Source organism: Mustelus asterias, chromosome 17 (genome assembly GCF_964213995.1).
Source record: "Mustelus asterias chromosome 17, sMusAst1.hap1.1, whole genome shotgun sequence".
Taxonomy (NCBI): Eukaryota; Metazoa; Chordata; class Chondrichthyes; order Carcharhiniformes; family Triakidae; genus Mustelus; species Mustelus asterias.
In genome coordinates, this window is record NC_135817.1 from 3183397 (window position 1) to 3200070 (window position 16674).

A 16674-nucleotide genomic window follows, 5' to 3' on the forward strand; every position below is an offset into this window, starting at 1 on the left:
GCATCTTTTACCAATACTGGCCTTTTTTTTATTTTCGGATTTGTATTATGTTGAATTACGATTCTTAAATTGTCCCGATGGGATTTGAATTCCTGTTATCTGGGTTATTGGTCTAGGGGAGGCCTAGTGGTATTATCGCTGGGTTATTAATCCAGAAACTCTGCTAAAGGTTCTGGGGACCTGGGTTTGAATCCCGCCACGGTGGAATTTGAATTCAATAAAAAAATATCTGGAATTAAGATTCTACTGATGACCATGAAACCATTGTCGGAAAAACCCATCTGGTTCAACAATGTCCTTTAGGGAAGGAAATCTGCCGTCCTTACCCGGTCTGGCCGACATGTGACTCCTCCAGACCCACAGCAATGTGGTTGACTCTCAACCGGCCTCGGGCAACTAGGGATGGGCAGTAAATGCTGGCCCAGCCGGCGATACCCGTGTCCCACAAATGAATAAATAAAGACCCTGGGTTACCAGCCTGCTCGTTTTCCGATGTAATACAGGGCAAAGGCTCGTCTTACCTGAATAAGGTCCTGCCTTTCCTTCTCTCCTAAAGTAATTGACTTCTTGATGGTTCTCAGTTCATTCATGATTTCCTGCGCTTCATCCAGTTTATAGTTGGTTTGACTATCGGACATTTTACGGTCAATCCTGAATCGGGGAAAAAAAAAAAGAGGGTAAAATAATACGTTTGAATTTTTTCGCCTTGGCGTATCAGCTTTTTTTGGCTGGCAGGAACACTTTTCGGGTCACGGTAATCAAATCCTCGATTGAGATTTGAGCCACTTTTGCAAAACTGTTTCAACCACTGAATTGACAAGTTGGCTGCTGGCGCTTTGGAGCCAAACAGGATCAGGGCACTTATTTTGTATTGTGCAGTTTCATGATATTGCTGGTACTGGAACAAAAGGACTCTTTGTTGTCTCACATTGCTGCCGCGCATTTGGTATAGATCATGTTTGGGGTCAATAAGTTAAACTCAACGACAACAGATTGCAATATGGGTGTCGGCGCAGAGACTAAAGGTGCCTCAATCTTAAAGAAACAATTTAGTATGTGGGCGATTTATGAGAATTGGTCAAAGTCCTAGGGTCCCAAAATAATCCAGCTCCTCAACGGGCAACACGGTGGCACAGCGGTTAGCACTGCGGCCTCACGGCGCCAGGGACCCAGGTTCGATTCCCAACTTGGGTCACTGTCTGTGTGGAGTTTGCACATTCTCCCCGTGTCTGCGTGGGTTTCCTCCGGGTGCTCCGGTTTCCTCCCACAATCCAAAGATAGAACAGTACAGCACAGAACAGGCCCTTCGGCCCACGATGTTGTGCCGAGCTTTATCTGAAACCAAGATCAAGCTATCCCACTCCCTATCATCCTGGTGTGCTCCGTGTGCCTATCCAATAACCGCTTAAATGTTCCTAAAGTGTCTGACGTGTGGGTTAGGTTGATTGGCCATGCTAAATTGCCCCTTAGTGTCAGGAGGATTAGCTAGGGTAAATGTGTGGGGTTATGGGAATAGGACCTGGGTGGGATTGTGGTCGGTACAGACCCGATGGGCCGAATGGCCTCCTTCTGTACTGTAGGGATTCTATTCTAAAGCAAAAAAAGTACACATCTACCTCCTCGAGGCTGAGGAAGTCATCCGATAGAAAGGACAAAATAAATAACACTTGAGCGCAGTCCAAAAATAACTTGCATTTAAATAGTATTTTTCACGTACACCCGACGTCTCAAAGCACTCTACAGCCGAAGGAGGATTTTGGAAATGTGGCCAGCAGTGCCGTGCAGGGAATGTGGCAACCGATTTGCACACAGCAAATTGCCACAAAGCAGAAATTTGATCACAGCCAGATAATCAGTTCTTGTGTTGTGGATTTCAGGGGGCAACACCATTGGGGGGGCAACACCATTGCTCTTTGAAAAGGGGGATAATGATGCAGCTTTATAAGACCCTTGTCAGACCCCACCTGGAGTACTGTGCCCAGTTCTGGTCGCCTCATTACAGAAAGGATGTGGAAGCCACAGAAAGGGTGCAGAGGAGATTTACAAGAATGTTGCCTGGATTGGTTGGCATGCCTTATGAGGATAGGTTGAGGGAGCTCGGCCTTTTCTCCTTGGAGAGGCGAAGGATAAGAGGTGACCTGATAGAGGTTTACAAGATGTTGAGAGGTATAGATCGGGTGGATTCTCAGAGGCTTTTTCCCAGGGCTGAAATGGTTGCTACGTGAGGACACAGGTTTAAGGTGCTGGGGAGTAGGTACAGAGGAGATGTCAGGGGCAGGTTTTTCACTTAGAGGGTGGTGGGTGAGTGGAATCGGCTGCCGTCAGTGGTGGTGGAGGCAAACTCGACAGGGTCTTTTAAGAGACTTCTGGATGAGCACATGGGACTTAATAGGATTGAGGGTTATAGGTAAGTCTACTTATAAGCCTAGGGACACAACCGGCGCAACTTGTGGGCCGACGGGCCTGTTTGGGCTGTAGTTTTTCTATGTCCTAAATGGAACCTTGGGCATCCACCCGAGGGAGTAGACAGGACCTCGGCTGAACATCTCACCCAGAAGACAGTGCAGCGGTCCCTCAGTACTGCACTGGAGTGACAGCCTTGATCTTTGCGCTCAAGTCCTGGAGTGGGACTTATCCAGAACCATGTCACCAAAGGCAAGTGTAACCAACACTGACACACATAAATTATAAAACAGATTCAAGACAAATTTAATTGTGCAAAGTTCTGATACGTGAACTAGATCTCAACATCCCCGGAGGCAAATTCGAAGAAAGGTGAAGTCATATCGGGGTATAATTTCAGCAGAAATATTGCGCCTTTGTAATTTTGGCTTGAAGTTGGAACTAAGGCAGTCGGGCCTGACGTCAGGAAGCACTGTGTCAATCGGAAATCTGGGACTGAAAAGATGTTGTGGTGGGGTCACTTCAAAATCTCAAAATAGATTAAAAGGCTTTGTTGGTTAAGGGTGCCCTGCCAATCAACTCAGTTCGAAAGGAAAAGGGCTCACATTTTCCTGCACATCATTGAAAAGTAAAAGAACAAACTTTATTCGTATAGTGCCCCTGATGTCTTTAGGACATCCCAAAGTGCTTTACAGCCAATAGTACACTGTTAAAATGTTGCACCTAGGAAAAAGGGAGCAAGGCAAGCTCCCAAACACATAGAATAGAATCATAGAAACCCTACAGTGCAGAAAGGGGCCATTCGGCCCATCGAGTCTGCACCGACCACAATCCCACCCAGGCCCTACCCCCATATCCCTACACATTTACCCACTAATCCCTCTAACCTACGCATCTCAGGACACAAAGGGGCAATTTTAGCATGGCCAATCAACCTAACCCGCACATCTTTGGACCAGATCATCTATTTTAAGTGCTGGTTAAGGGTCATGACACCAAAAGGTCGCTCTGATTATCTTTGAGATATTCCGGCAGTGTTACAGGAGCAGGAAGCACGTGAAACGAGGTTTCGCTCTATTTCTTGACCCTTGCATTTGGGGAAACTATGGGGGTGATTCTCCCATCGCGCCGGGAGAATCGCGTGTGGGCCGATTCGCGGGATTCACACATGCATTCCCGCCACGCGCGCATCTCCGAGCACCAGATATCCGGCACGATCGGGAACACGCTGGAAACCGGCGGGTACAGCAGGTAAATGATTTAAATCTTATTTTAATGTTATTTGAATGTGATTAGCAGGCCCGGGACTGAGGGCCCGCTAGCATCTCCCACCCCATCAGTACAATTTTACTCCGGTGGGGTTCAGACGAGCTCTCCACTTTTGGGGAAGTAGCAGGACCCCGCTGGAGTGAAGGGGGGGGGGGGGGGGGGGGCAATCAAGGCTACCAAGGGGTCAGGCGGCGGCGGTGGGGTTTGTGCCCCCAGCACTGCCCAAGGGGCAAAGTGCAAATGCCCTGGAGGAACCTTGGCACTGCCCACTGTGCATGGGACAGTTCCAAGGGGGTGGAGCAGCACTCCGAGGGTCCCGGGCTGGTCAGTGATCGAGCTGGCCAGCAAACGGGGAGACTGACAGATCGGGGCCACTGTGCGCGCACTAAGCTCCGGGAATGTCAGACTCCATTGCGAATAGGCCCCCTCCCTCTTCAGCTTTTAATGATATTCACGATTGTGACCTCTGCATTGCACAGAGTGTGGGACATTCAACACTGACAAAACAATCGTGATTTACATCAGTTTTCCCGCCAATTCAGCACTTAGAATTTTTTGGGGGAGAATCGGGTCCCATGTTTGCAGCAGCAGAGGTGAGAAAAACCTCCCCCAATATTTCGGAATCCATCCACACAGCGACTGTGTAGGAGCTCACTGCAGAATGTTGGGTCCATATGCCAGGTAGACTTGCGGGAGAGGATGAAATCCAGTCCAGCATGAGGACAAGATGAGATCCAGGCCCAGGGATGCTGTCCAGCTTGGAGAGGAACTTACTGTCCTGGTCCTTCTAGGCCACATGTTTTGAAGGTACCATCGGAGACGCCTTGGGGGAGTTGCTGCAGTGAATCTTGTAGATGGTACACACAGCTGCTACGATGCGTCAGTGCCGAAGGAAGTGGATGTTTCAGGGGGTGGATAGGGTTCAATCAAGCAGGCTGCTTTGGCCTGGATGTGTTAACCTAGTTGAATCTTGTAGGAGGCAAGTGCGGAATATTCCATCACCTCCTTGACTTTTGACTCCTCGATGGTGGACAGGCTCTAGGGACTGATCTACAGAACTTTGATCCGATCCATTGGCTCTGGATTTGCTGAATTCTGCCTATAGCATGCTGCTTCTGCTATTTCGCATGCATGTATTCCAGTGATGTAACTTTTTAAAAATGTATTAGTCACAAGCAAGGCTTACATTAACACTGCAATGAAGTTACCGTGAAATTCCCCTGTTCGCCACACTCCAGCGCCTGTTCGGGTCAATGCACCCTAACCAGCACGTCTTTCAGACTGTGGGAGGAAACCGGAGCACCCGGAGGAAACCCACGCACACACGGGGGAGAATGTGCAGATTCCACACAGACAGTGACCCAAGCCGGGAATCGAACCCGGGTCCCTGGCGCTGTGAGGCAGCAGTGCTAACCACTGTGCCACCGTGCCGCCCCCTTTTTCATCCGGTTGCGTCTTATTTTTAGATACTGCTTGACGCTGCTCCTGGCATGCTTTACTGCAACCCTCATTGAACTAGGGGTTGTCTCTTGGCTTGATGATAATGGTGATGCGCCAGGTCATGAGGTCACAGATTGTGACGGAATACAATTCTCCTGCTGATGACGACCCAGGGGCGCCTCATGGACGGCCGGCTTTGAGCTGCTACGTCTCATTTATCCCACATTGGCAATGCTACTCAACATAACAGACTGAATCCTCAGCGTGAAGACAGGACTTTGTCTCCACAAGGACTGTGCGATGATCGCACCTACTAACACCGTCATGGACAGGTGTACCCCGACAGGTAGATTGGTGAGGACAGGATCAAATAGATTTTTTCCTCTTACTCGTTTCCCCTACTCCCTCCTGTAGACCCAGTCGTTGTTAAAACTCTTACTGTGTTTACCCCAGTCCAACGCCGGCATCTCCACATCATGTAGACCCAGTCCAGCAGATATACCCCTCAAGACACAACCAACTCAGTCAACAATGATGCTGCTGAGTGACTCTTACTAAGGACCATAATATGACAGGTGGGGACTGGGTCAATGTCTGATACAAGGACAGGAAAAACATCACAGATCAACCGTGATGAGAACACGGCAACAAGAAGAGGAAGGGTGGGATCATTCATGATCTTTTAGGAAAACTCTGCTGACAGCAATGGTTAGACATTCACCGCACGGTCCACAACCTTTCATGGCTTCAAGAAAAGTTATAATATTACAAATCACACACAATGAGTCAGTCAGCCAGGGGTCAAAACAACCTTTCATAGAAACATAGAAGATAGGAGCAGGAGGAGGCCATTTGGCCCTTCGAGCCTGTTCCGTTATTCATCACGATCATGGCTGATCGTCCAACTCAATAGCCTAATCCTGCTTTCTCCCCATAACCTTTTATCCCATTCGCCCCAAGTGTTATATCCAGCCGCCTCTTCAATACATTCAATGTTTTGGCGTCAACCACTTCCTGTGGTAATGATTTCCACAGGCTCACCACTCTTTGGGTGAAGAAATGTCTCCTCACCTCTGACCTAAATTCCCGGCTTGGGTCACTGTCGGTGTGGAGTTTGCACATTCTTCCTGCGTGGGTTTCCTCCGGGTGCTCCGGTTTCCTCCCACACTCCAAAGATGTGCGGGTTAGGTGAACTGGCCATGCCAAATTCTCCCTCAGAGTACCCAAACAGGTGCCAGAGTGTGGCGACTAGGGGATCTTCATAGTAACTTCACTACAGTGTTAGTGTAAGACTACTTGTGACTAATAAATAAATAAGCTTTAAACTTAAATGGTCTACCTCGAATCCTCAGACTGTGACCCCTGGTTCTGGACTCCCCCACCATTGGGAAATATGTTCCCCGCATCTACCCTGTCTCCACTACCCCCCTCCCCCTCCTCCTCCTCCCTCATTCGTCTGAACTCCAGGGAAAACAATCCTAACCTAGTCAATCTCTCCTCATACATCAGTCCCGCCATCCCCGGAATCAGCCTGGTAAACCTTCGCTGCACTCCCTCGAGAGCAAGAATATCCTTCCTCACCTTCCCCCACCCACCAAAATAGATAGTACACTCGGACAAAACATTCTCGAAAGTTAAATGTCATGCTGCAAATCAAGCCAAAGCTTGTTCTGCTCCTCCACTTCACTGGGTCTTTTTTATCCCCCCCTTCCGCCCCCCCCAACATATTTGAGTTAATTCCCAGCAGTGGTGTTTCCAGAGGACTGGTCTCTGATTTATCAATGTATTAAATTGTATTCGCTGTGGGTCAAACAAGTCACCTGCAGTTATTATCAGAAAGAGAATACGGCCTTTGGATTAATCTGCCACGGGCTGTGTTTCAAATCTATTTGATCGTAAAACATTTTGCACAGAAAACATTTTTAACATACTTTAGCCTTTGCTAAAACTCCATGGAATTTAATCAGATTCTTCAAAGATGAAGGGAAATGCCACCCAGTTTAAAAACCATTAAATCCTGCTTTTACAAGCCTCGTATAACCTGACCCAGGAGCTAAAGCTGTTCCGGAATGTGTGAAAGATATATAGAACTTCAGATTAAATGATGATGTCCAGTATAGTATTGCAGAGACCACTGTCAAATAGAAACACTACTCGTCAAACCCAGCTTTTCCAATATGGTTAGGAGATCAGAAGCACAAAGGGATTTGGGAGTCATTGTTCAAGATTCTCTTAAGGTTAACGTGCAGGTTCAGTCGGCAGTTAGGAAGGCAAATGCAATGTTAGCATTCATGTTGAGAGGGCTAGAATACAAGAGCAGGGATGTACTTCTGAGGCTGTATAAGGCTCTGGTCAGACCCCATTTGGAGGATTGTGAGCAGTTTTGGGCCCCGTATCTAAGGAAGGATGTGCTGGCCTTGGAAAGGGTCCACAGGAGGTTCACAAGAATGATCCCTGGAATGAAGAGCTTGTCGTATGAGGAACAGTTGAGGACTCTGGGTTTGTACTCGTTGGAGTTTAGAACAATGAGGAGGGATCTTATCTTATTCCCAGCCTGGGAATGGAGGGATACAAACGATTGGTCTAGTTGGACCAAGGAGCGGCACAGGCTTGGAGGGCCGAAGGGCCTGTTTCCTGTGCTGTACTGTTCTTTGTTCTTTGAAACTTACAGGATACCGCGAGGCCTGGATAGAGTGGACGTGGAGAGGATGTTTCCACTAGTAGGAGAAACTAGAACCAGAGGGCACAACCTCAGGCTAAAGGGACGATCCTTTAAAATGGAGATGAGGAGGAATTTCTTCAGCCAGAGAGTGGTGAATGTGTGGGACTCTTTGCCGCAGAAGGCTGTGGAGGCCGGGTCATTGAGTGTCTTTAAGAAGAGATAGATAGCTTCTTGATTAATAAGGGGATCAGGGGTTAAGGGGGAAAGGGAGGAGAATGGGGATGAGAAAAATATCAGCCATGATTGAATGGTGGAGCAGACTCGATGGGCCGAGTGGCCTAATTCTGCTCCTATGTCTTATGGTCTGGTAGCACGAATGAACTTCAGAACCTTTCTGGCCACTGTAAACGTATGTTCGAGCTTTCTATATCTTGTTCTTTAGTTTACAGTTGTGCCTCAATGCTGGCAGCAAGCAGGTGGACACTTGTGACTTCAGTATAACACTCAAGGATTTTTGACCACTAATCAAGTACACAGCTGTGAAAGTATACCTGAGTCAACAATTAAAAGCTTTATTGAAACAAGTGAGAGAGTTCCTGTTAACTATCAGCCTTGGCTCAGTTGGGGGTAGCACTCATATCTCTGAGTCAGAATGTAGGAGATTCATGCCCCACCACAGAAAGTGGAGCATATAAACCAAGGCTGACATTCCCTGTGGGAGTGCTGCACTGTCACAGGTACTGTCTTTCGGATGAGACATTAAACTGAACCCCTCTCTGGCCTCTCAAGTAGACATGATGTGGAGATGCCGTGCGAATACTTACAACTAATCAACGGCCTCAACCGGGATATTGGGTTCATGTCACACTATTTGTAACCCCCACAGTTGCCTGGACCTGCAGAGTTTCACTGGCCGTCTTGTCTGGAGACAATACACATCTTTTTAGCCTGTCTTGATGCTCTCTCCACTCACATTGTTTTGTTTCTTAAAGACTTGATTAGTCGTAAGTATTCGCATTCCAACCATTATTCATGTAAATTGAGTTTGCGTCTTTATATGCTCTGTTTGTGAACAGAATTCCCACTCACCTGAAGAAGGGGCTTGGAGCTCCGAAAGCTTGTGTGGCTTTTGCTACCAAATAAACCTGTTGGACTTTAACCTGGTGTTGTTAAACTTCTTACTCTCAAGTAGATACAAAGAAACTTTCCCTGACATTGCTCTGATACTATGAACGGCACGGTGGCACAGGTCGCTGCCGCCTCACAGCGCCAGGGACCCGGGTTCGATTCCTGGCTTGGGTCACTGTCTGTGTGGAGTCTGCACGTTCTCCCCGTGTCTGCGTGGGTTTCCTCCGGATGCTCCGGTTTCCTCCCACAGTCTGAAAAACGTGCTGGTTAGGGTGCATTGGCCGTGCTAAATTCTCCCTTAGTGTTACCCGAACAGGCGCCGGAGTGTGGCGACGAGGGGATTTTCACAGTAACTTCATTGCAGTGTTAATGTAAGCCTACTTGTGACACTGATAAATAAACTTCAAACTGGGAAAGTAACGTGCCAGACACTAGCAAACCCCCACAGCCTGCAGCCTCCAGCTTTACTCTGATATTGTCTCAGACAAACCTAAAGGACCCATTTTGTTTTCAGTAAAGTGAATGGGGTAAGAAAAAAAACATCTTAACAGAGCAAGGGGTAAAGAGAAGGACTTTAAAGGCAAGGTAAAACCACTGACACTTGGGGAAGAGTAGCTCGCAGAAGCACTGCTCTGCAACTATTTAAAGCAGATTTCATTCAGTGAACCCCCAGGTGATGGGTATTTTTTTTTAAATCTGGGAAACAGTCTACCTCCAATTAAACTCTAAAAGTGCTTCAAAAATTGAAAATCAGACAATGTAATTTTGAAAGTCCAGTAAATAATAGGGGAGGCACGGTGGCACAGTGGTTAGCACTGCTGCCTCACAGTGCCAGGGACCCGGGTTCAATTCCAGCCTCGGGTCACTGTGCGGAGTTTGCACATTCTCCCCGTGTCTGTGTGGGTTTCTTCTGGGTGCTCTGGTTTCCTCCCACAGTCCAAAGATGTGTGAATTAGGTTGATTGGCCATGCTAAATTGACCTAAGTGTTAGGGGATTAGCAGAGTAAATATGTGGGGTTATGGGGATAGGGCCTGGGTGGGATTGTGGTCGCTGCAGACTCGATGGGCCGAGTGGCCTCCTTCTGCACTGTAGGGATTCTATGAATCATGAGCGAGACTAACAGAGGCTTGAGCAGATTGCACATGGCCTGCCTTCCCAGCTTGGTTATTTTTGACAGATCTCGAAAGTTTTATTTATGATTGTCACAAGTAAGGCTTACATTAACACTGCAATGAAGTTACTGTGAAAATCCCCTACTCGCCACACTCCGGCGCCTGTTTGGGTACACCGAGGGAGAATTTAGCATGGCCAGTGCACCTAACCAGCACGTCTTTCGAACTGTGGGAGGAAACTGGAGCATCCGGAGGAAACCCACGCAGACACGGGGAGAACGTGCAGACTCCACATAGACAGTGACCCAAGCCGGGAATCGAACCTGGGTCCCTGCCGTTGTGGGGCAGAAGTGCTAACCACTGTCCCACCGTGGGTCTCTTGAAACCTCAGCCTCGTTGAGGGTCCCTGGGTTAGAGATTTGCATGACTGAGTTTGGGTATTATATAAATTCTTCTGATCTCAAAGTCCTGTCCCCAACTCCAAAAGCACTATTTAATATGCATCTTTATCATAACCACTCCCCCACTAATTAACAGCAGAAATCTTATAAAGCTTCTGCAAGGTGATTAAATGTCCCAGGATGCTTTGAGACTGAGCCACAGAAGCAGATATTAGGGCAGATGGTCAAAAGCGGAGTGAAAAAGGGTAGGTTTTAAGGAATGTCTGAAAGGAGAAGAGTGAAATAGGGAGGCAGAGAGGCTTAGAGAAGGAATTCCAGAGCTTAGGGCCCAGGCAGCTGAAAACATGGCCACCCCATAGTGGGGAAAAGAAAATTGGTGATACCCAAGGTCCCAGATGGATCGTCGAGCTGGAAGAGGTTAGAAAGATGATGGCTGGAATTCTCCGACCTCGCTCGCGGCTGGGATTCTCCAGTCCCGCTGCAGTGAATGGAGATTTGGCTGAGCGCCACATTCTCCGTTCTCGCTGGCAGGGCGGCAGTGGTCAGCACTGCTGTCTCACAGCTCCAGGGACCCGGGTTCGATTCCCGGCTTGGGTCACCGTCTGTGCGCGTTCTCCCCGTGGGTTTCCTCCGGGTGCTCCAGTTTCCTCCCACAGTGCAAAGATGTGCGGGTTAGATGGGTTGGCCATGCTAAATTGACCCCAGTGTCAGAGAGATTTGAATGGTAAATGTGTGGGGTTACGGGAATAGGGCCTGGGTGGGATTGTGGTCGGTAAGACTTGATGGGCCAAATGGCCTCCTTCTGTACTGTAGGGATTCTATGACACCGGAGAATCCCAGCCCATGTAAATAGGGGTATTAAGCATGTTGATGGCAGGGCAACATCTCCGTAAGAACATCAGAACTAGGAGCAGGAGTAGGCCATCTGGTCCCTCGAGCCTGCATTCAATAAGATCATGGCTGATCTTTTCATGGACTCAGCTCCACTTACCCGCCCGCTCACCATAACCCTTAATTCCTTTGCTGTTCAAAAATGTATCTAACCTGGCCTTAAAAACATTCAATGAGGTAGCCTCAACTGCTTCACTGGGCAGGGAATTCCACAGATTCACAACCCTTTTGTGTGAAGAAGTTCCTCCTCAACTCAGTCCATCTAGCTGAGTATTTCCGAGGCAGGCTGTCGCAAGTTACATCTGGGTTTTTTTGCTGGCATCAATGAATCCTCAGTCTGGATTCAGCAAACTGGACTGGGAAAAGGAAAATGTTATTTTACTTCACATCTTGTGGAAGCTTAGCGGCAGCCGCCTTAACCATCCTCCCTGAAAAGATATGCAAGCACATCCTCAAAGAATGGAAAGTTCTGTTTCGACTGCTGCCTTTTACATCATCGGCTGCTGGCAGCGTTCCCTCACCTAACCACAGCCTGTTTCCTGTAAAGCTTCCCATCAACAGCAGGTACTGTTAGAGTGGCCAGCTTTTCACCCAGCCAAAAACAATCGAGTCATTGTTCTAAAACAACGCACTTCTGGATGTTTGACTCTAATCTGAAGATCACACCCCCCCCCCCCCCCGCTCCAATCTCATACTTTGTGTTGTATAAGTGTTGACGCTGCCTTGTGCGTTACATATTTAGCTGGTGTTTGTTGAGGTGCCAACTAACAATAACATTTGGTTTGAAAAGTACATCAAGATCTTCAGAGCTGGGGAAGGGAAAGGGAGTTAGAATTCAAGCCTCGACATTGCTGTTTCAGTTGAGTTTTGTGACGAGACAGAAGTTCATTAGTTAAGTTTATTTGCGAGTGCCACAAGTAAGGCTTACATTAACACGGCACTGCAATGAAGTTACTGCGAAAATCCACTCGCCGCCACACTCCTGTTCGGGTACACCGAGGGAGAACTTAGAACGGCCAATCCACCTAACCAAGCACGTCTTTCGGACTGTGGGAGGAAACCGGAGCACCCGGAGGAAACCCGCGCAGACACGGGGAGAACGTGCAGGTCTCCGCGTAGACGGCGACCCAAGCCGGGAATCGAACCCGCATCCCTGGCGCTGTGAGGCAGCTGTGCTAACCACTGTGCCACCCGGCATGTATCATGAGGCTGGGAAGTCTCTCTTCAATTCCCAAGACATCGGTAACAGAAAGCAAACGGAGCCCTGTTTTAAGTTGCGCATTCGGTCAGCAAAGTTTGCCCAGAGAGTCAATTTCACGGAAGTGCACTCCTATAGCACAGGGGATAGAGTCTCAGTCTCCCAGAGCAATTGCCAGTGCTCTCCCCATATCAACTGGCCACCCATAATCTGCAGAGTAGTCATAATTTCCAGATGTATTTCACTGTGCATTGTGCCACCTCTGGTTTGATGTCTTAGAACCATAGAACCATAGAAAATTACAGCTCAGAAACAGGCCTTTTGGCCCTTCTTGACTGTGCCGAACCATTTTATGCCTAGTCCCACTGACCTGCACTTGGACCATATCCCTCCACACCCCTCTCATCCATGAACCCATCCAAGTTTTTCTTAAATGTTAAAAGTGACCCCCGCATTTACCACTTTATCCGGCAGCTCATTCCACACTCCCATCACTCTCTGTGTGAAGAAGCCCCCCCTAATATTCCCTTTAAACTTTTCTCCTTTCACCCTTAACCCATGCCCTCTGGTTTTTTTCTCCCCGATCCTCAGCGGAAAAAGCCTGCTTGCATTCACTCCATCTGTACCCATCAAAATCTTATACACCTCTACCAAATCTCCCCTCAATCTTCTACGCTCCAGGGAATAAAGTCCCAACCTATTCAATCTCTCTCTGTAAATCAGCTTCTCAAGTCCCGGCAACATCCTTGTGAACCTTCTCTGCACTCTTTCAACCTTATTTACATCCTTCCTGTAACTAGGTGACCAAAACTGTACACAATACTCCAAATTCGGCCTCACCAATGCCTTATATAACCTTACCATAACACTCCAACTTTTATACTCGATACTCCGATTTGTAAAGGCCAATGTACCAAAGGCACTCTTTACGACCCTATCCACCTGTGACGTCACTTTTAGGGAATTCTATACCTGTATTCCCAGATCCCTCTGTTCAACTGCACTCTTCAGAGTCCTACCATTTACCCTGTACGTTCTTCTTTGGTTTGTCCTTCCAAAGTGCAATATCACTGTCTGTGTGGAGTTTGCATATTCTCCTCGTGTCTGCGTGGGTTTCCTCCGGGTGCTCCGGTTTCCTCCCACAGTCCAAAGATGTGCGGGTTAGGTTGATTGGCCAGGTTAAAAATTGCCCCTTAGAGTCCTGGGATGTGTAGGTTAGAGGGATTAGCGGGTAAATATGTGGGGGTAGGGCCTGGGCGGGACTGTGGTCGGTGCAGACTCGATGGGCCGAATGGCCTCCTTCTGCACTGTAGGGTTTCTATGATTTCTATCTCACACTTGTCTGCGTTAAATTCCATTTGCCATTTTTCAGCCCATTTTTCTAGTTGGTCCAAATCCCTCTGCAAGCTTTGAAAACCTTCCTCACTGTCCACTACACCTCCAATCTTTGTATCATCAGCAAACTTGCTGAGCCAATTTACCACATTATCATCCAGATCATTGATATAGATGACAAACAACAATGGACCCAACACCGATCCCTGCGGCACACCACTAGTAAGAAGTTTAACAACACCAGGTTTATTTGGTAGCAAAAGCCACACAAGCTTTCGGAGCTCTAAGCCCCTTCTTCAGGTGACCTGAAGAAGGGGCTTAGAGCTCCGAAAGCTTGTGTGGCTTTTGCTACCAAATAAACCTGTTGGACTTTAACCTGGTGTTGTTAAACTTCTTACTGTGCACACCACTAGTCACAGGCCTCCACTCAGGGAAGCAATCCTCCACAACCACTCTCTGGCTTCTTCCATTGAGCCAGTGTCTAATCCAATTTACTACCTCCCCATGTATACCTAGCGACTGAACCTTCCTAACTAACCTCCCATGAGGGACCTTGTCAAAGGCCTTGCTGAAATCCAGGTAGACAACATCCACCGCCTTCCCTTCATCCACTTTCCTGGTAACCTCCTCGAAAAACTCTAATAGATTGGTCAAACATGACCTACCACGCACAAAGCCATGTTGACTCTCCCTAATAAGTCCCTGTCTATCCAAAAATTTGTAGATCCTATCCCTTATCACACCTTCCAATAACTTGCCCACCACCGACGTCAAACTTACTGGCCTATAATTTCCCGGATTTCTTTTGGAACCTTTTTTAAACAACGGAACAACATGAGCCACCCTCCAATCATCTGGCACCTCCCCGGTGAATACTGACATTTTAAATATGTCTGCCAGGGCCCCTGCAAGTTCAACACTAGCTTCCCTCAAGGTCCGTGGGAATACCCTGTCCGGTCCTGGGGATTTATCCACTCTGATTTGCCTCAAGACAGCCTTCCTGGAGATTTGATCATGTGACGTTTAATCACATGGCATTTGAACAGATGAGACTCCTCATGTGATGCTTAATCGTGTTACATTATCCCACTCTTCCTGCACTGACCTTACCAGTGTCTTATCACCACCTAACTCCAAACAAAATATTAAACTTTGTTTTTTCGGAGATGAATCACATAGTTTTTAAATAAATTTAGATAATGTTTTGGTACACTTTTATTTTAAGAAAAGTAAAATAATAGAAGAAAATTGAAACCTTAATCAATTCATGGACTCGCACCTTCCACGAGAGAAAGGTGAGGCTCCCCTTACTTGAGAAAGGATATACTGGCACTGGAGGGGGTCCAGAGGAGATTCACTAGGTTGATTCTGGAGTTGAGAGAGTTGGCATATGAGGAGAGACTGAGTAGACTGGGGCTATGCTCATTGGAATTCAGAAGAATGAGGGGAGATCTTATAGAAACATATAAGATTATGAAGGGAATAGATAAGATAGAAGCAGGGACGTTGTTTCCACTGGCAGGTGAAGCTAGAATTAGGGGGCATGGCCTCAAAATAATGGGAAGCAGATCTAGGACAGAGTGGAGGAGGAACTTCTTCACACAAAGGGTTGTGAATCTGTGGAATTCCCTGTCCAGTGAAGCAGTTGAGGCTACCTCAATGCATGTCTTTAAGGCAAGGATAGATAAATATTTGAACAGTGAAGGAATTAAGGGTTATGGTGAGCGGGCGGGTAAGTGGAGCTGAGTCCATGAAAAGAGCAGCCATGATCTTATTGAATGGCGGAGCAGGCTCGAGGGGCCAAATGGCCGACTCCTGCTCCTAGTTCTTACGTTCTTCACGTCGTATTCTGAAACACTGAAGCTGTTCGACTCCAGGAACAAGCATTATAAAACCACACGTCAGGCCAACAAGAACCCACTCTCCCCGAGTATGTGTTTCATCCTTCATCTCTTCTTCGTTCTGTGTTGGCACAGTAACTAGTCTCACAACGCCAGGTTAAAGTCCAACAGGTTTATTTGGTAGCACGAGCTTTCGGAGCACTGCTGCTTCACCAGGCTCACCTGATGTTGTGAGACTGCTTACTGTGCCCACCCCAGTCCAACGCCGGCAACTCCACATCATTCTGTGTTACTCCCACTCTTCCTCCCAACTCCCGCCCTGTTTGTGCTATGTTGCATTTTAAGACCATAAGACATAGGAGCGGAAGTAAGGCCATTCGGCCCATCGAGTCCACTCCACCATTCAATCATGGTTGATTTCAACTCCATTTACCCGCTCTCTCCCCATAGCCCTTAATTCCTCAATTAATGTCTTGTTAATGTCAAATCTTGTATCTCTCTTGGTAGCACTCTTCTCTCTGAATCACACAGTTCTGAAATCAAGTCCCACTCCAGTCTCACTGTGGCTATGATTCATCTTTCATTCCCTTCCCCTGCAGTATAAGTATCTCCCACTTTCTCTGCCTTTTAGTTTTGACAAAGGATCATCTGGACTCGAAACGTCAACTCTTTTCTCTCCTTAGAAGCTGCCAGACCTGCTGAGATTTTCCAGTATTTTCTCTTTTGGTTTCAGATTCCAGCATCCGCAGTAATCTGCTTTTCTCCCCACTCCAGGGCTTGAGCACAAAGATCAGGACCGACTCCAGTGCAGGACGGAGGGAGCGCTGCAATCCTGAAGGTGCTGTCTTTATGGACGAGACGATGGTTAAACCAAGGTCGTGTCTGCCCTGATAAAAGCAAATTACTGCGGGTGCTGGAATCTGAAACCAAAAGAGAAAATGCTGGAAAATCTCAGCCGGTCTGGCAGCATCTGTAAGGAGAGAAAAGAGCTGA

The 16674-nt window shown here is 47.6% G+C and overlaps 1 protein-coding gene across 1 annotated transcript in view; it reads right to left on the minus strand.

The window, feature by feature from the left end:
* Positions 1-16674, minus strand: part of wwc3 (WWC family member 3) — a 203227-nt gene that overhangs the window by 68163 nt on the left and 118390 nt on the right. Inside the window, exon 6 of the mRNA XM_078232164.1 lies at positions 522-651. Coding sequence (XP_078088290.1) covers positions 522-651 — 130 coding nt within the window. The remainder of the gene's footprint in view (positions 1-521; positions 652-16674) is intronic.